Source organism: Notechis scutatus, chromosome 1 (genome assembly GCF_049901735.1).
Source record: "Notechis scutatus isolate UNSWTSFEM ecotype Mainland chromosome 1, rNotScu1.2, whole genome shotgun sequence".
Lineage (NCBI taxonomy): Eukaryota > Metazoa > Chordata > Lepidosauria > Squamata > Elapidae > Notechis > Notechis scutatus.
Genome location: NC_142009.1, coordinates 195,390,798 through 195,411,714, shown reverse-complemented (window position 1 = coordinate 195,411,714; position 20,917 = coordinate 195,390,798). Strand labels below are relative to the sequence as shown.

Genomic DNA, 20,917 nt, shown 5'->3' with positions numbered 1-20,917 from the left:
CGTAATGAAACATTTGGAAACCAACCCACAAGATTGAAGAACAAACCCTCACCCCCATCCTACACGTGAGCTACAGATATTCGCCACTATTGCAAACAGTGTTCTGACTATTTTTTCTTGTCTGCAATACAACAGCTTAATTAGCTGTATTTCACCCATGAAGCTTCTGTTGTTAGCTAGTTATTGAATGAAGGACTGAGTTTCTGGAGAGGTGAAATTTATTGCTATGACTGACATGACGTGTGACATAACAGAGTGCATTTGCCAATTCTCATAAATGTGTATGTTCATAAATGTGTATGTACAATAATGGATTGTGAGAGGATTTTCTCTTGTTATATTCCTAACATTTGAGAGACAGAGAATCAAACTGATTGTCACGAGATTCGGTGAAAAATATATAAACAAGTATTTACTGAAGCAATATGTAGCTTCAACCCTATCTTATGAAATTGCAAATAGAGTTTGCATTAAACTACATAAAATGCACGCTGCAGTTCTTGACTCAAATACTGTATTACTGGAATACCTTTTGCTATGGAAAGGGGGGCAATACAGATATGAAACCCAATTGTTTCATAGTCACTTTTGGAAACATGATATCAGATTAAATGGACCTTGATCTGATCCAGAAGAGATCCTGTTTCCCCTGAGCTTTATCTTGAGGTACAGTTATTATATTACTCAGAATAGCCTATTGCCAATTTATTGCCTCTCTGGACATTAGGGACCACCTTATAGGATCTAACTTCTGCACCTGATAATTGCAGGTCACGACTTAAACCCACCCTTGAACCTTCTGTATGGAGAATGATCAATTGAGAGTTCCAATTTAGAGCTGGTTCCTAACTTCCCTTTGATCAAAGTCAAAGGCTTTTGAAACCAGCAATCAAAATACATACTGTAATGTAGTTATTCATTTTTCCCCTCCTGAGCAAATACAAATATGGTGGTTGAAAAAAGAGGACTATAAGAGGAAGAAAGTCATGAATCAGATAAGGTGATTGAACAAGTGCCTGATCTGGAAGCACCTACACTGGCTATGGCATCATTAATGTTTTAGTCCATACGTTTAGTAAGTTGATCTTTCTAAATTACAGTTTCTTTTCATCCCAGCTTCTAATAAGGTTGACTTAAATATGCTCATTTAAAAAAGTTATTTGTTCAGTCTACCCAATTTCTCACTTGTTTATATCATGGATATAAGACTCAGTAACAACTTGAAAACCTAAGCTACAGAAAATAAAATTCTTCATCCTCCTCTCCCACACAAATAGCCTTTCATCCTTTAAAAAAGTGTAGTGGAGATGGCATTTTGCTATTGATATTATTACTAACAACAATAATATTCAGATAGAATATTAAAGTTTTAACTTGGCTTAAAAAATAAATTTGAAGGTCCTAAGAATTCTAGAACTTGCATCTTAAAAAAATTCCAGGGTTGCAGTCTTTATGTACCTCTTTTGGGGATTCTTGAAAGGAATGAACTACTGTCCTCAAGCAAAAACATTTTGCATGTTTTTTAAACAGGTTTCCCAAAGCAAGTCTTGTAGTCTGCATCCCCAGGGTGCACAATGTGACCAGGAGTTGCTTATTGCCCCAAAGCATTACTTTTAAGATTTTTTTCCTCTAATATTTTTTTTTTAAATCAAATAGTTTCCTAGCTCCTGTGACATTGATATCACAAAGCCAGCTGATGGTGTCAGATCTTACAAGTTCATTTTTTTCTCACATAGATGCTTAAACGGTTTAAAATAATGCAAGAAAATCCTGCTTTAGAAGTTCTCTCCCTCATCCTTCATGGGTATGACAAGACATTTTACCAAGAAAACAGTTTATTTAAGGAGTGCTTGCCTTCCTAATGGGATCCTTGTTGATAGATGGCTCCAGTGCCAAGAATGCCCACCTATTTCTCTCACTTCCCTTTTTTTCATAGTTTAAGAAGGGCTCCACCCAAGAAGAAAAGGTTGCTATTTCCAAGCACTGAATGAGTTTGGTTGGATTTTGGGAGAAGGAGGAGGAAAGAGAGAAGAAGAAGCAGGAGGATGAGGAGGGGGAGGAAGAAGAAGATGATATCCATTCAGTCGTGTCCACAGAGTTGGATTGGATCAGATGGGGAAACAAAGACAGAAGTAATAACTAGATAACTGCATTAGGAGGATATAGCGAAGCTCTCTTCATTTTATGTCTGTGTGGTGGTCTGAAGTAGGTTGGGTTGAGAGGACATGACTATTTTAGAGACACCCAGAGAGTTTTCATGGTTAAAGAGTCGATAAGACTCTGATTCTATTCAGGATTGAGCTGCACTTCCTTTCTTGCCTCAGAGCAAAGGTAGCCATCTACCATTTAGAAAGGGCAGGATGAATGATGTCATCTTCAGCCTGTTCCTAGGTTGCTGGGAAGATAAACATTATGTCTTCTTACTCTGCCTCCTTTCTTTCTCCACTGGTGCAAACATGGCTTCGCAGGTGCCCATTTTGCCTTTCTTTCCACTTTACAACAAATGCCTCTGTTTCCACTGGCTAGTGTGTGCTATCTTGGGTATCCTTCAACTCTCTCAGTTTCTGCCTTGTGTTAGGAATGTAAGTCACCTAACAGTTGGGTTGGAAAATATATAAACCAGGATAGACATTTTAATACTGTCTCTTTAAGGGAATGCTAAAATTGTAATTGGGTGTGGTTCCTCAAACGGCCATTAGATGGAGCCAGAAACCTGGGCTGTTCTCCTGTTGCTGAGAGTGTGTTCCTGCATTTCCCTATTGATTGTTGCTGATCATAGTTCTTCTTGGATTTGATGTAAGTCTGTTACTGAACTGTTTATGATACTGGACTTCGTTATTGGATTATCCCTCGACTGAAAACTGACTGCTTTAACCGTGAATGACTTGGACTGTGTTTGGACTTTGCTTAACTGTTTACTGGAAGTAAAAACCTACATTTTACTATACAGTGTATCTGTGTGCTGGTTGTGTGTTATTCCTCACTGCTCTCACTACGTCTCCCTGTGTGCGCTCATTCTCTTAACAGGGAATTACCTCAACACCTTGCCAGGCATTTCCTACTGGGCTGGTGGCTTATCTCCTATGAAAGGATGGAACTTTGGGGTTTTATGTCCAAGGGGAGGAACAGTTTAAAAAGTGGATAAATTTGGCAAGAGTTCTTCCACATTTTTCCTTCAACTCCATTGACAGGAAGGACTGTAAAAAAAATGTTAGATTTTCTTTCTTCACCAGCACTCAAAATGCTTGCCCACATAATGGAAAGTAAGTAATGCTACTTCCATTGCATGGAAGAAGAGGGAGAGGAGGAGAAGCAGGAGTGGTGGTAACTGTAGGCTGGACAGAATACCTGACCAGCCCTGTGGCCAAATGGGTGGAAGGGACTGAAATCCGGAAACACTTTCTATTAACGTCATTTCTCAGCTAATTTACATGGAAGATAAGAAATTGAAGGTTGCAGTGCAGAAAAAGCCCTGGATCCTAATCCTACATCTTAACCACTGTACCATACCAATTCTCTCATTTTGAATTTGCCTCCTGGTGACTATGTAGACCCATCCATGAGGTGTTTTTGACAAGTATTTTGAGACCTTCCAACCTACTGCTCCGTCATTTCCTGATGTTCCCATATCCGATTCTAACCAGCTTAGCTTATTGAGATCAGCCAAGGTTGGTTAGAAGTTATAGCCTACTGTAGACACTGCATGTATGAAAGCCAAAATAGAAATAATGACAAGAGTTTCAGTAGAAATGAAACACTTCCCACTTGGGAAGACTTATGACAAGGTGACCTAAGCGTTGCTATGTAACTCTTACAGTTAATGGGTAACTTCAAGCTCCCTGTTCTTTCTTATGTTCTTGAAACTGGACTTCGTTTGAACAACACTTCAAAAGGAGGATGGCACAGATGGAAGATATCCTCCGTAAAGTAGGTCTCCTTGCCACGCCCAAGATAGACCTAGTTAACATAAACTTTGCAGAGTAGGGATTTTTCAATACACTGCACATATCTGAGCCATTCTCAAAGGACGTCTTAAAGGCCCAGGAATGTCAGTGCAGAGGAATAGTCTCATTTTCTTGTATAATGTCTTATAAAAAACCCCCAATGAATAGGCTAAATTCATTTGGTAAATTGTTTAAAGCTGAAACCTTGCAAAGTTTAAGAAAAGACAAGGGGCATATTTTATACTAATTTTATATTGGTGACTTGTATTTATGTCATTGGAGGTTTCATTATCTGCTCTGCTAATACTTCTATAAGGATAATTATTTCTTATTGAATGTTATTACCATTGCACTTACATATTATTAATAATAATTTTTCACCACAAGGAAGGAAATGAACCATCGCAATACTATGTTCTCCTACTCCTAAAGCCCTGTAGGCCAGGGGTGTCAAACTTGCGGCCTCATGTTGTTGTCAAGTGACGTATTGTGACTTTTCTCCCCTTTGCTAAACCGGGGGTGGGCGTGGCCAGCATGTGACACATCTGGCCTGAGGACCAGGAGTTTGATACCCTTGGCTTTAGGTGGTCCTGAAGGATGCCATGCTTGATGGTACTGAAAGATCAAAGAGAGTCAAAATGGATGCACTATCATCATCGCAGTCCCACCAGAGATCACCAGCAAGCACAACCGATGCTGATTCAGTTATATGTTTCAGTCTGAAACGTGACTGGAAAAGGAGCTCCAGGGTGCTCTGAAGCTGTAGCCTGACTACCTCCTCAACAACTTTCCCCCAAAAAGGAGATTAGGGGGAAAATTGTATAAGAAAAATGTTTGGATCCAATGATAGCTTCTTGAGGAGGCATACTAATGCCTTTTCAAAGCAGTTGACTTTTCAAAGCAGATACTATGGTGGACCTCACCACCCATAGACTTCTGGATAGCCTTCATCAGCCAGGGCTGACATGTAAATAGGTGGGCAGGTCAGCAATCCCAATGGCCTTGTCTACTTCCTCATGAGTTACAGGTTCAAACTCACCCCAGTAACCACACAAGGTTTAATTATCTCAACAAATTTTCTAGGCGGAATCCAACTTTGAGTGGATTTGAGTTATTTTAGGCACCAGATGCCTGGAATATTCCCTGCAGTGAATATACAGATCATTCCGTGGCTTGTTACTCCCTAGCAAGGAATAAGCCACTTTAAAAAAGGGCTGCTGGATAGCTATTTGTGGATGTGATAAGAGTAGAAAAATACCTATCTTTTACTGCTGTTATTGCTACTTTGTAATCCCTAATATGGGCTTTTACTATTTTTTGGTTAGATTTACTTCTTTCCATGGCACTCTAGCTATTTCTTCTAGCATATCATCTCCTGAAGTGCATCAGAAATCCAGTGAGGACCTCAAGGTGCAGCCACCTAAGAACAATAATAAGCTAAGGTCCTCATCATATGCCCACTCCAGACTGTAACCAAGGTTTCAATCAAATTGCCTCAAGAACACTTTGAAGCTTTTGTTGATTACCGCAGTCTGGCTATTCCAAGAGAAAGCTGTTTACACATTTCATAATCAATAGATGTTTAAACGAGGGAGAGTTTATAGTAGAACTCAGAATTAAGTTAACTGAATGCCACAGCAGAACAGGTTACCAGATGCAATGCATGTCTATATCATACCAGTATAATTGCTTTGCTACCAACTCACAACTTACACATCTGCAGTGTGTGCCAAGAATGAGGCTTCTGCCCATCAATGTGTTATTTTTTGTGGCACTATCTGCCTGTGCAATGCACTTTCCCTGTGAAGCATCTTCTATTATATGTTTACCATGCTTGTCCAAGCCTACCTTCTCACCCAGGCTTTCCATGAATAAACGTACAATAATTGTAGGTTTTGTTTTCTTCCTCTGCTTCCTTTTTATTGCGCAGATGTGAATATGTATTTTAATTGTGTTTTTTTTTTGTACACCACTTTGAGATCCTTTTGTATAGTTGTTGTTGATGATAATATTACAACTAATTTATTTTCTTCTATTCAATTGTGTCTAATCCCCAGAGACTACCTTCACAAGCCCCTACAGTTTCCTTGGCAAGGGTTTTCAGAAGTGCTTTGCCATTGCTCCTTTCCTAGGCTGAGAGAGAGAGAGAGAGTGACTGGCCTAAAATTACCAAACTGGCTTTGTGCCCAATGTGCGACTATAATTCACAGTCTCCTGCTTTCTAGCCTGATTCCTTCACCACTGCACCAAATTGGCGCTCTCACTAATAATAATAAAGCCAACCAAATATCGACTAAATTAAACTGAGCTACAAAGATCAATAGGGTCTATACATTTCACATTCAGAGGTGCTATTCAACCGGTTCGCACCTATAGCGGTTATTTGGCATGGGTCACCGAACCAGTGGCAATCCTTGGCTGGCCACGCCCCCAACCCGGTCGCCGGGTCACCCACTTGCGATCTCTCTCCTAGCTTTCCGTTCCCCACGTCCTCTTTCTCCCGGGGAAAAGGAAGAAAGGCATGGACGCTGCAAGTATCACTTTCCCCTTGTAAGTTAAAGTGTCTGGAGTGAGAAGGAGTGCAGTCTGACAGAGGGCATGGGGAATCCACTCCAGCCTGGGAGAAATTTAAAGGAGCTGCTTCCAAAATGCTTGTCTGTTAAGTGCTGTGTGTGTGTGTTTGTGTGTGTGAGAGAGAAGAAAGAAAGAAAGAAAGAGAGAGAGAAGAAAGAAAGAAAGAAAGAAAGAAAGGAAGGAAGGAAAGGAAGGAAAGAAGGAAGAAGGAAGGAAGGAAGAAGGAAGGAAGGAAAGAAAGAAAGAAGGAAGGAAGGAAGAAGGAGAGAAAGAAAGAAAAAAAATAGGAAGAGAGAGAGAGATAAAACTCTGTGCTATTATTTTTAATTGTTCCATTATTTATCATGTATTAATATTTTACACTGTCCCTACACCTAGAGTGATTTTTCTGCCTTTCTTTTTCCCAGGGCTACCACATATTTTTCAGGGTTTACATGCATTCAATGTCAATAGTCCAGAGCATAAAATACACATGTGTTTAACAAGAGTTGAAAGGGACCTTGGAGGTCTTCCAGTCCAACCCGCAGCTCAGGCAAGAAAACTGAGGATGCCAAACTCTGAGTAGAAATCCTGGGAAAGGTGTCAGAATAATACTTAGAAGGGACCTTAGGGTGAACCCTATACCATTTCAGAGAAATGCCTGCCCAGTCTTTTCTTAAAAACTTCCAGTGATGGAGCACCCAGAACTTCTGGAGGCAGGCAGTTCCACTGGTTAATTCCACTGTCAAGAAGTTTCTCCTTAGTTTTAGGTTGCTTCTCTCTGTTCAGTTTCCATCCACTGCTTCTTGTTTGCATTCTGCTTCTTTGGAAAATACATTGTCCCCCTTTCTTTGTGGCAGCCCCTTAAAAGCCTGTTGCCTATCACACTCTTGTGGGTAAAGCATGTGAGCCATTTCCTCCTTTCAGTGGTCCATGAAAGTACATCTATAGTATGCAGATTATAAAGTCAAAAAAGGTGAACAACATTTTTACAGAACTATAGATAAGCTGAGGCTGGGTGACAAGGAATGGCTGGGAGGGGAGGGGCCAGGTGAGGCACCCCTTGATGTGAGTGACATTGAGTTGGCCACGCCCACCGTCACACGCCCACCAAGCACGCCCACCCAGTCACATGACCACTAAGCCACACCCACCCAGTCACATGGCCACAAGCCATGCCCACCAAATAAGCCACGCCCACAGAACCGGTAGTAAAAAAATTTGAATTCCACCACTGTTCACATTGTGCCACAAGATTGCAAGTTGATCTTTAAAAGGATTCTAAGTGTGAATAGTTCCTTAAGAGGTACTGTAAATAACCTGAAGACAGTGGCTAATTTTTTTTAAAAAGAAAAGTGCTACTGAATCTTTTCTGGAATACAAATTGTGCTGGAGGCATTGATTCCTGGCTTAATGTACGTATGTTTGTGATTATTTTGTAATTAGGCAAATGCATCCTGTATTATTTTTTTCCCTTTCAAAAATCCAAAATCCTTCATGTCAGTAGATTACAAATAGCCAAGAAGAACTATATAATATACAACTATACAATCAATTTAGAGAACATGAATGAACCAATAAAAGAACAAGTCTAAACTATATGAATCAACATTCCAAAGCTGCATCTCTAATAGCAAAGTGATTGCAATCTATTTGTTAGGCATCCAGAAATTGTCCATGGTAATCAATCACTCCGAGACAAGCATAATCTCCAATTGCTTTATTAGGAACAGCTCTGGTACATCTATGAAAATTTCCAAAACTGAAAGTCATTTTCAGCAAGTTTCACAAAATCCACCTTCTCTCCTCCCACTTCTTGCACTTCATTAATCACGAGAACCAATTAACTGCAGCTGGAATTTCTTAATGCGACATACGAAATAACCTTGAACTTTCCAACCCCTCCACCCCCCTTTCATTCCTTATAACATTCTTGGCAGCTAATCCCAGAGCTGACACAATTCTTATGAAATGTTCTTTAAGCAGCAATCCTTTTTAAAGCAATAGTAAACCAATTAAATAGGTTGTGATGCAAACCTTCCATTTTCATATGTTGTAAACCAACCCTAACAAGACAGGACCTTCAAGCTCAAGGTCCATAGAGTGCATAAATAACTAATATTAATTTCATAAATTTCTGTAAAAAAGAATAGGCTTAAGGGCAGAAGTAAATTCCCCTAAAAATTCTAATGGCTGTGAAACCTCCGTACCAAAAACATCCAGAATTTTGGATGGAGACGTTCTCCAGAACCAGAGAATTTCAGAAGGTGAAGTTCGAAATGAACACTGGCAAAACTTTTGCGTGAAAATACATTTAAAAGTGCACGCCCTACAGAAATTTTGCCCAGTCTTCACTTTGCAAGCACATTCTTTCAATCTTTTGAAAGTTTTGAGTAGCCAAACAGTTCAGAAATTCATTAGTAAATTAGTGCGGAAGTAAAAAATGCAAACAACAACAAAAAAAAACGCTGCATACTTACAGCCAATCAGCATGACGCAAATAGAAAAGATTTTCTCTGAGTTGGTATTTGGAGACACATTTCCAAATCCTACACTGGTCAGGCTGCTGAAGGTAAAATAAAGTGCGGTGACATATTTGTCTTTGATGGATGGTCCTGAGCTGCCATCACTCCGATTGTAATGTTTTCCCAGCTGCTGTCCCAGGGAGTCCAACCAACCGATTTTGCGAGACAAGTAATGCCTTTCAACATTCCCAATGGCATACCAAATGCAAGCCAGCCAGTGAGCAATGAGTGCAAATATGCACATCAGTAGCATCAAGACAGCTGCACCATATTCCGAGTATCTGTCCAGTTTGCGGGCAACCCTCACTAAACGCAGTAGACGGGCTGTCTTCAGAAGGCCAATGAGAGTTGTTGTCTGCAGAAACAGAAACCACAGTGCGTATTAGGCAGTAGCTCAGATGCAAAGGAAAACAGCTTAGGTGAAATTACAACAGTTTGTTTATAACAGGGGTTCCCAACCTTTTCTATACTTGCACCCCTAGAACACTTCTGATATATTCTCGCACCCCTTACAAAAGTAAATAATTATATGCATATAATTATGCATATTGTCAGCTTTGGAAGCCATATTGAGATTTGATGCTCCCACGCTGCCACAATTGAGCCTGAGAAAGTGGGAGGGAGGAATTCATTTGAGTATGTCTAGTTAGACAAAATAAAATTCTTTTGCTGGTTCAAGATCACTGAGTGTGGCGCATAATGAAATGGGAATCTAACTTTAGGACAGATGGTGATCGGACCATGTCAGGTGATGATGGCTAAGCGGGGGGATGGATTTGTAGTTTTGATTTTTGCAAGGAAGTCCGAAATTTTCAGATTCGGGATTCCACAGATGTGCTAGTTACTATTGAAATAAAGGAACCTTTGAGAGATGTCTGTCTCGGAGTTATTGGTTGGAATGGAGGGTTGCTGGAACGCTGACACATATACACTATAATTTTGAAACTTCTAAACCCAGGTTTTCGCACCCCCGGTTGGGAACCCCTGGTTTGTAAGTATGGTCTCATACCAAAGGGTGCCTTCTAGGTCTTTTGAAGAATAGCAATAGCACTTACACTTCTATATCACTTCACAGTGCTTTACAGCCCTCTCTTAAGCGGTTTACAGAGTCAGCATATTTTCCCCAACAATCTGAGTCCTCATGACGCCTACTTAAAATATTTAAATTCTTACGAACCCCTTCAGGCAATCTCTGCGCACTTTAGCGTGCAGTTCACAATGAACTTACCAACAAAAGAACCTCATTAAGTACGCTGAATTTTACTCTGGTACAGAAATACAGACGTCTTTCATTCATCAGAGTTTTTGCTTCTTCCATACAGCACAAAGCCTGCATGCCTTAGATTCCTTCAAGATCGAAGAAATGATCAGACCCAAGCCTACCATGGGAGTTGCACATCTTTAGCCCAGAATGCAGCACCTACTTCATGGATTGTCAGTCAACGATGCAGTAACTCCCATTGCATCACTGACCTTTGCGGGTCCCTCTTCCTGCTTTTTCCTTACTTGGATCTAGGAAGGGTGCCTTCTCCATAATTTTCTCTGCTCTGTGGGACACCCTTTTCCAGAGACCCGGCAGAAAGCAATCCCTTGCTTTCCAGAAGATCTTGAAGAGCTAGCATTGGGGTAGGATGAGACTGACATAGGGGAGAATGTTGCTGAATGCTTTGATTGTGGCTGGAGTTTTTTCTTCTTTTTGGCTTTAATTGTTTTGAGAGCCATCCAGGATTATAGTTCAGAATACAGGATAACCCTCGACTTACAATCGTTTTTGAATGAAGTTAACAACGGTGCTGAAAACCGACTTAGGACCGTTTTTCACACTTATGACCATTGCAGCGTATCCACAGTCACGTGATCAAAACCCAGGTTCTTGGCAACTGGCATGTAGTTATGACGGTTCCAGTGCCTGGGGTCATGTGATCGCCAACAGTAACCTTTCCAGCTGGCTTCCGTCAAGCAAAGTCAATGGGGAAAGCTGGATTCGTTGAATGACCACCTGATTCACTTTAACAACTGCAGCGATTTGCTTAACAACTGTGGCAAACAGGTCGCAAAATGGGGTGCAACTTCCTTAGCAACTGTCTTGCTTAGCAATGGAAATTTTGGGCTCAATTGTGATTGTAATTCGAGGACTACCTATATGGGCAGCTACGTAAGTTTGGTAGACTCACTCACTCACTTGCTGTCTTTAAAAATCAGTTGCCAAATGATCCTGGGATGAAGGAAACTACTAAATCAGGAGACGCAATAACAGTGCTTCATAAGGTACATACACACTTTGGGAGATTCTCTGATGCCTTGAGCATTATCTATGGCAGTGGTCCCCAACCACCGGGCCCCGGACCGGTACCGGTCCGTGGATCATTTTTTACCAGGCCGCAAAGAAGTGGGCGCCGCCATCTTGTTTCGACGGCACTTGAGAAAGTGCTTCCAGGTGAGTTTGTCGGTCGTCGGTTGGAAAGCGGCGTTTGGGTGCTGAAGGAATCCTCGCGCCTTAGTTTCGTCAAAGGGGGTGGTGGCTTCGAACGAAGAGCCGTCCCGATGACAGTGGAGTCTCGCGTTACTCAGGAAGAGATTAAGAAAGAGCCCGAAAAGCCCATTGACAAAGGTACAAAGGAGGAGTTGAAGGTGGCGGGGAGAAGCGGGGGACGGCTGGCTGGCTTGGCTCGCCTTGCCTTGGTCGTGCGTGCTGATGCCGGTACTGGTCCATGGATCATTTTGTGATGCTGGTACCGGTCCGTGGGACAAAAAAGGTTGGGGGCCACTGATCTATGGCCATTGTACAGGCTCTAGAAAATGCTCAAGGCAGTCCAGAGAATGAACCATAGTAACTGTCCCATTATAATCTATTGTTTACACTATAATAAGTGCAATACAATAACTGCCCTTTTCACTGGTGAAAATGTGTCAGAATAAATAGCATATAGTAAATAGTACATTTGGTACAGAGTAAATAGCTGTAAATATGCAAGCCGTAGTTTATGCTTGGATTTAAATTGCCGCTCTCCAAAGAACCATTGAATTGGATTTAATTTCTAAACCCAACCCAAGATTTGGGGCTTTTTGCAAGAGGCATTCCAGGTAGAATTCTTAGGAAGTATTCCTATATATTCCTATACTTAGGAATAAGTATATCTGAAGCTCCCTTATTCTGAGCCAGACATTTGACTGAATAATGTCTGCAATGATTGGAGGGTTTGTCTATCACAGGTCTTTCCAATAATTTCTTGAAATGCCAGAGATTGAATTGGAATTTTCTGCATTACTACTGCTGCTGCTGCTCTTACTACTATTTTAAATGCATATCCTGCCTTTCCCTTGAGTGGTTTATGTGGGGAGTACCCCTTACTTTATTTACTTGCAAAGATATTCTCTATGATTGAGTGACAGTCTTTTTCTTAAAAGCTTCAAGGCTTTTTAGAGAAATGGAATTGAATGGGGAATTATAATTGAATTGGAGAGAAAGTCTAGTGTAGTGTTTGCGGCATCCAACTAGAAACCAGGAGATTGGGAGTTCTAGTCCTCTCTTAGGCATGAAGCTAGTTGAGTGACTGTCAGGTGCAAACCATCAGGTTTATGTGTGAAGGGTTCAAGTTGACTACTTTATTGTATTCTACCAGTCATACAAGAAACTCCCTGGACTGCTTGCCTTCTCTTGGGAATAAACAAATAAGGTCCCATGGAACATAGGGGGCAGGGATCACCCCTAGTCTCTTGCAGCTGTATAATGACTCATGTGGAAGAAGATTGAACAGCTCTTCATTATTCCTCTCCAAACAAGGAGAGGACTTGAGATCACCCACAATTGTTCCAGACAGTTGTTCCTTGTGAGGAGACCAAAACACAGCAATCTCCAGTGGGTTTAGAGTTCTGGGAGACTCTTGGAAATTGCCTGTTAACTAGTTTTTTTTAAAAAAAAATCTTGGATCAACAAATCCAATAGCTGAATTTCCTTCAATCTTTCGTGAAAAGATTTTTAAAAACAGGTTTGACATAAAAATACATATTTTTTTTTTAAATAAGCAGAAAACAAGTGATTAGAACTTTGTTTTTGGAAAGTTACAAATTGACTAAGAGTCCAGATGGATTTGACATAAGATTTTAGAATTTATTTTAAGAAGCCTTCCCATGAGAAAATACTTTGAAATATTTTGAAAAAAAAGCATGATAGTTTGAGACGTTGAATGTTGGACACTAGAGGGAACCAGAAAGAATGAAAGATTACATTGAAGAACAACATATCAGTTTGACTTACTAATATAAAATGAAGCAAAGTATTTTGACATTGGATGTATCAAAGGATGTATTTGAACAATAGTCCCAGTAGTAAATTTTAAGAGTGTCTGGCAGATAGATTGTGTTTAAAAGATGTTACAGAAGATGAATTTGTTCTATCTGACAAGACTTGAGGCTGATCTGAAAGTGGATTTAAAAATAACAGACTTAATAATTAAACTTATTAAATTATTTTACCTAAATTACTCAAGAATTAAATTCTTAATAATTAAAAGGGATATACAAATGATAAACTAAGACAGTGACCTGGATAAATTTCCTATTTTACAGTACAAAAGAGGCTTGTTAAAGCTTTGAAGAATTTTGTGTGAAGGGACAAAGGAAAAAAATGAAAAGAAATCAAGTTCTGTTACATTATTTGAAGGGACGAAAGATCAAGATTGTTGAAAACAAAAGGAAGGAATATAAATTTGGTTTATTTGATAAAAGTTAAAATAGATATCTTTGGTAACCCCTTAATGGATTTTTCCTGAAATCAGAACTGAAAAGACAAAAGTTTATGAATTTCTTTTAAAATAAAAGATGGTATATGGCAGTGGTGGCTAACCTTTTTGGGCTCCCGTGCCGATAATTACACATATGCTTCCCTGCTTGTGCTCGTGTGCCATCACCCAGAATGCAATGCATGTGCCCCCCCATGCCTCCTGTGTATGTGCATGCAACTCGCGCTGTGCGCTTTTGCGCAAGTGGCCCATGCTGCACACTTCTGCGCATGCGCACGAGCCCCCCACATGCACCACGTGCTTCTGAGCAAGTGTGAGTGTCTCCTGCAGGCTGCCACGCCCCCACACATGAGCACCAGATACTTGACAATCAGCTGTCGGGCGATTGGCACGTGCGCATGCGCAGTAGACCTTTTCTGGATAAGTGCTCGCGTGCCAGCAGTAATGCCTCCGTGTGCCACTTCGGGCACGTTTGCCATAAGTTCGCCACCACGGGAATATGGAAAAACTAAATCATTTGTTGTATTTTAAGAGAAGGTGATAGGTTATTAAAATTGTTTATTCTTGTTGTGATGAAGGAGGATGTCATTTATTTATATATTTTACTTTTCTTTACTATAGTCTAATTGTTCTTTCTTTTCTATTTTTTATTTCCATTTTTTCTTTTCTCCCCCTTCTATTTTTCTTCTTGTTTTTGTTTGCACTAGTTTTTATTTTTACAGTTGTACTTTTTAATAAGATTACTATTAAAAAGGGTTCTGCATGTGTGCAGCCTCCCACGAATGATGGCATATATAATGCATAAAGTTTAACAGCTCAAAACATGTACAGTTTTAATGTGACAAGCCATTTCATTCCCCTAAGTGCAATTAGAATGTTTTATTAAAACTTTGCATGTTTTATGCATAGATCATAGGAGCAATAATTTGGAAATAAGTGTTCCCTTCTTTTAAAGCAACTTGAGCATAACTTAGTCAGCTGTCTACTGTTGAAAAATGTTGCTATGTTTCATTTAGGTTTTTATCCTCTAGACCAGGGCTTCCCAAACCTGATAATTTATCCAAAATTGGATAAAAGTGTTTTTATTTTGGGTAAGGACATATGTACCCATACCAATTACAACAGAGCAGAGGTGGTATTTAGAAGTTTCTGACCAGTTCTGGAGAACCAGTAGCGGAAATTTTGAGTAGTTCGGAGAACTGGTAAATCCCACCTCTGACTGGCCCCACCCCATCTATCCTCTGTCTCCTGAGTCCCAGCTGATCAGCTGGATCTTCTTTTGTTGCCCTGCACAGGAGAATGGAGCTGGAAAGCAGGTTAGTGGGGTGGGGAGGGAATGGGGATTTTGCAGTAACCTTCCCCTACCACGCCCACCAAGCCACACCCACCAAGCCATGCCATGCCCACAGAACTGGTGTTAAAAAATTTTTGAATCCCACCAACAGACATTTAAATTGACTTAAAGACAGCCTCATATACTAAAATATATTGAAAAAATTCCCAAAGTATTTCTATAAGACAAAAATTGGTGAAATTACCAGTAGTAATTTGTTGACATGACATAAAGATCATTCAGTAATATTGTTTTATACTATAGTAGTCCTCGAGTTAAAACCATTCAATTCAGTGACTCTTTGAAATTGTGACAGTTCTAAAATAAGGGACTTATGTCCTTGAAGTTTGATTAGACTTTCTGATAGACGATAGAAGTTTGATTAGACTTTCTGATAGAAGTTTGATTAGACTTTCTTTTTGATTAGACTTTTTGATTAGACTTTTTGAGTTATGAAGGAAAAAGTTTGAGAAGGACTGTCCTACACCGTATACATGAATACATTAGGGGGCATCCTTCATAAAGGTTAATAGGAAGATAATGTTTACAAGGAACATAAGCTGTAAGCACCCAGCATTTGTTTACTGCTATGTCATTCCTTCTAAGAAATCCACGACAGTTTCTGACTGAATAAAATGGCATGATTCTTCCAAAAAGACTTTGTCATGGCACAGATGGACACTGATGTATAGAATTCATAGTGAGAGGGTTCCCTCTGTCAGTAATTGAGATTACGGAGAAGATGCTATTAAAAATTACAAGTAAAGCTGAGAGAGAGAGAGTTGAGAGAGTGGGGAAAAAAGTAGGTTAAGGCTTGATATGTTTCTTGATATATTGATATATTTTTTACATAATTCCGTACCTATTTGTAAATATTTTCATTTGCATATATTATTAAAACAAGCTATGGGCTCTGGGTGTGTCTGTATCGACTCCTTTTCTTCAACAGGCTTACTACCATTTTATTTACTACTAAGTACTATGTAATATACTCTTAAACCAGGGTTGAATTTAAGTGTTATTTTTATCTTTTGTAAAAGAAGTTGGAAGTCTCTTCCTTTTTATACTTTTTTCCTATAGTTTTTGTGACCTGCACTATCCCATACCTTTCTTTTTATTCTTTCCCTCTATTTATTCTGACCACTTATATTCGTTAGTTTTTATCTTTATACTCTGTAAAAACTGAATAAAGTTATATTTTTTAAAAAAACTGAAATAAAATGCATCTCCCCTTTCAGTCTGCCTGCTTACCTTTTTGCTTATGGGCAACTTTTCCCTTCTTATAGGTCTTAATCTTTACATCAAGATTGGGCAGGAAGGCCTTTTGGAAAGGAGCTTCCCCTGAAAGGAAGGAGCTTCGCCTGAAAAATATTTGTGCGCTTGCAAGGAGGATGGCTATACAGCACTTGTGATATATAAATAAAACTGGATTAAAATTCTGCTTATTGTAACTTGACAGTGATGGGATTCAAAATTTTTTACTACTGGTTCTGTGAGCCTGGCTTGGTGTGGCTTGATGGGCATGGCAGGGGAAGGATACTGTAAAATCTCCATTCTCTCCCCAATCCACTAACCTGCTTTCCAGTTCTGTTGTCCTGTGCAGGGCAACAAAAGAAAGACCCAGCCGATCAGCTGGGGCTCGGGAGGCAGAGAATAGATGGTGGCAGGGCCAGTCAGAGGTGGCATTTGCCCATTCTCCGAACTACTCAAAATTTCCGCTACTGGTTCTCCAGAACTGGTCAGAACCTGCTGAATACCCACCTCTGCTTGGACACTGAGAATTCAATCTTTCACAAAGTCTCTGCCAAATGCAAGAGGGATTTTCCCCAGGGATCTAGAATCCAGGTCTATAGCAAAGTTACTTCTGATTGGAGGAAGGCAATTTTTTTTGAATGTGTGACAGAAATCAGTGACTGCTAATAATCCAAGTATATCTAAATTAATTTGGTCCCAGTTTTTGCAGACCCTTTCTTGCTTAATAAAGTAGTGTCCTCTTTAATTACATTGTTCTGTTTTCTCCTTCTTCAGCAAAGTAGGAGGGGATCAGATTTCTCCCCTTCCTTTGGAAGATAAATGTCTTACATAACAAATTGCAGACCTTTCATTTTCACCCCAATGTAATTACATTCATTAAAAGTTTCCTTATAATGCTCCTATCCAAATAAATAATAGCACAAGAAATGGTCTTTTGAATTCATTTTATGCTAACAAGTATGCATACTCTTTGAAAGCTTTATGTTGTGTATAATGAAATTTCACCTATCCCCAGGGATTCTTTCACACTTGTGAGGGAGAAATAAAAATAATCTTTGTGAGTCATATAACAAAAAATCTTATTTTTGTAAAGTTTCCTGGTTTTTAAATCTAGTTAGTTTAAAAGTGATTACAGATTCAGGATATTTGAATATTTTGCTATGTTCATCCTTGGAAACCCCATTCATGTTTCCATCTTACACAATAGCGATCAGAAAGATATTATATATAAATATCCACCCATCCTAACTTTATTATTTTTACAAATAGCCCATGTGGGCAAACATATCCAACACCCCTTCCTCCTTCTATTTTCTCTCAACAACAGACCCATGAAGTGGGTTGAGTGAAGAGAGAAGGACTGTCCCAAAGTCACCCAGTTGGCTTTCATGACTAAAGTGGACGTCCATCTTTGTTGCCCTTTTCATGCAAGGGCTCCTTAAGACTTATGTTTTGAGGGGGATCAGATGAATAATTTTTTTTTTTTTTGCTTTTAATTGAAACAATTCTATTTTTGTCAGAATTGAAATATTGTATCTATCGGAACATCTTTAATGTATAAATGTTGTTATGCGTAAGATATATTTTGTATTTTTGAATTGTACCTATACAGTAACTCACCGGGCTAAATATTAGGTTATATAAATATTACAATTCAGAGGAACCTGGCACAACTTTTAGAGAACTGAATTGTATTTATGTGTGAGCAGAGATTATTACAATATTCTTTATTTCTCTGCTTCGTTTAAAACAGAGATCCCCAAACTTTTTTATGCCGCGGCCCGGTACCAGCATCAGCTGGGCGCCGCGGCCCGGTACCGGCGTCAGCTGGGTGCCGCCATCTTTTTTTTGATGAAAAAGTGCTTCCGGTGAGCTTTCTACCCGGAAAAGCTCACCGGAAGCACTTTTTCATCAAAAAAAAGATGGCGGCGCCCAGCAAACCAGCGGCCCGGTAGGACTTGTTCCACGGACCGGTACCGGCCCGCGGACAGGTGGTTGGGGACCCCTGGTTTAAAAGATCTCTAGATCAGAAGTGGTATTCAGCAGGTTCTGACCAGTTCTGGAGAACCGGTAGCAGAAATTTTGAGTAGTTCGGAGAACTGGCAAATGCCACCTGGAGATTTTGCAGTATCCTTCCCCTGCCAAGCCCACCAAGCCATGCCCACAGAACCGGTCGTAAAAAAAAATTGAATCCCACCACTGCTCTAGATGGATACATGCAATGATATACCTACTGTAATCAATACTTGAAGCAGATAGTTTATTAACACCCCCTTCCTCTATTGCTTCTATTGCTGCTGTGCCAGGCTGCTGACTGCCAAACAGCTGATCAGTGCAGCAGGGACCCAACTCCACACTTACTCCCAACTCTCCAGATACACTCCTTGTCATCCCCAAGTCATTTGCCTGCGCCCCATTATTGACTGCAATGTGCATGTGCAGATTGTGACTTATTTCAGTTTAAGGTATGTTGGAACTTTCATGCTGGTATAATTGCATTTCTGTTTTTAATGTTTTTACATTAAAACTCAAGGAGCGCCAAGATTTTGCGATGTTTAAATAAACAAATGAAAAAATAAAGTAGGTGTCAAGGCTCCAACTATGTTGTGGCTCGCCGGCAGCAGGTGCGGACAGCTGAGGTCTTGGAGAGCAAGGACTCAGATGAGGGGCCTGCGTGTGATGCAGGGATGGGGCCAGGACCATCAGGGAGTGGAGTGCTGACTTCAGAGATTGTGGAGGCTGGGTGCAGTGATGAAGAGGTTCCCGAGGAGCCTGTGCCCTGGACGCGTATGCGCAGGGCTGCTCGAAGGAAAGAGTAGCTGCAGCAGCACGGGCGACTTGGGAGTAAGGCTGCAAGGTAATGGCCCCTCCCTCAAGAGATGAAAGCCAGTGTCAGGGCTCCAACAAATCCCCCTCATTCAAAGCAAAAGTCTCTAGCCGCAGCTCAGAAAAAGTAAATTGGTCTGGGCTTCCGGTTTCGCCAGGCTTCAGAGGCGGCGTGGTTTCGCGATCTCTGCGATCCCCGCCGCGTTAGCCGCTCTTGATTCCTCCGACCCAGACGGGTCCGGAGGATAAGGTTGCCCGTAGAGGCAACCAAAGACAGGGAGGATCCGGACAAGGGGTTGGGGTGTTCGCAGACCCCTTCCCCATCCGGCATAACCTCCTTTCCTCAAGTCGGTCCAGCGGCGGTCAGCAATGGCCGCCACAAAGAAGCCAGCAACCGGACAAGATCGTGCTGGAGGAAGAAGGAGAAATTTTTGAAGCGAAAGTTTTTTGGCTGAACTGGGATTAGAAGATACATTTAAAACCCTGAAATCTAAGATTTGGTTTTTGTTTGAAAGATACTTCGTTTCCAGAAGAGATTGGCAAGCGGCGAGTGAAAGTGTTTTCAAGTGAAAGTTTACTCTCCTTCCACATGGAATTAACAAATGAATGCTGAAAATACTACTATTCTATAAAAGGTAAAAATCTAAAGCTTCTTGTTATAAATGGGAAGGAGAGGACAAAAGGAAAATTTATACTAAGATTTTGTTGAAGGAGATGCCTGGAAGACTTTAGAGATTGGAAGTTACTGTAATAAGAACTTAAAATACAGACTGGTTTTCTTTTTCTCCCTTTGCAACTGATTTTAACCCAGGAAGAAGGGAAGAATTTTGTGCTTTGTTTGGATTGTTTGGTGACTTTGGGACTTTGGGATTTGCTTTAAGCTTGGAAATATCTTTGGCTGTTTTAAGAAGAAGAAGAGGAGGATTTACAATGACTTTATCTGCTGATGAACTGAGAGAGGAATATGGCAAAATAAAGAAAGACGATGTGGGAGAAATTTTTTGCTTTTTAGAAATGGCGCTTGCTACTTATTAGCAAATACAACAATTGATGGAAGAAGAAGAAGAAGCCATCTTTAATGAACCCATAGAGGTGCTTAAGAAAGGAAGAAGAAAGAAAGGGGAAAAAAAGGATATAAGACTTTAAAAAATATCTAAGAAAGAGAAAAATAAGATGCAAAATCAATATAAGGCTAGAAAGCAAAAGGAAAGAGAAATACAACAGAGAGGGGAAGTTAAGGGGGTAAAAAGACCAGATGGGATAAGACAGGGAGGAAGAAGGGGAAAAGGCCACAAGGGTATCAAACAAGATGTGAAAAAGAAATGGTTTTTTAGGGATAAAGGGTAATATAATTTTGTTCTAAAAGGATTCTGCAAGGTACATATGATAGTATTGTAGTATTTGTATTAGAAATAGAAAATTATAATTTTATAAGATTTAAGTAAAAACTAAAATATTAAAGGTTTAATAATGGTAGAATTTAAGATTTAATAAAATATTAAAAGGAAGGTCTAAAATATTTAGTTTAAATATAGATTTTAATTGACTATTGTGTGGATGTTAGTATGAATATATTATTGTAATACTTGCTTTTGAAATAGATAATTGGAATGTTATGAGATTTAATGTTTAATGACATATTTAATTATGTTATGGATTCACTATTTTCTTTTTGTAAGTAGTATGTACTAAGCAGAATCAGATAGGGAATTTGGAGTTACCTTAAATGTTAATTTAGAG

The 20,917-nt window shown here is 39.9% G+C and overlaps 1 protein-coding gene across 12 annotated transcripts in view; it reads right to left on the bottom strand.

The window, feature by feature from the left end:
- Positions 1 to 20,917, bottom strand: part of KCNH7 (potassium voltage-gated channel subfamily H member 7) — a 348,077-nt gene that overhangs the window by 60,816 nt on the left and 266,344 nt on the right. For all 12 annotated transcript variants that reach the window (XM_087949836.1, XM_087949838.1, XM_087949835.1 and 9 more), the window contains one exon: positions 8,978 to 9,377. In XM_087949836.1, the coding sequence (XP_087805962.1) occupies positions 8,978 to 9,377 (400 nt within the window). The remainder of the gene's footprint in view (positions 1 to 8,977; positions 9,378 to 20,917) is intronic.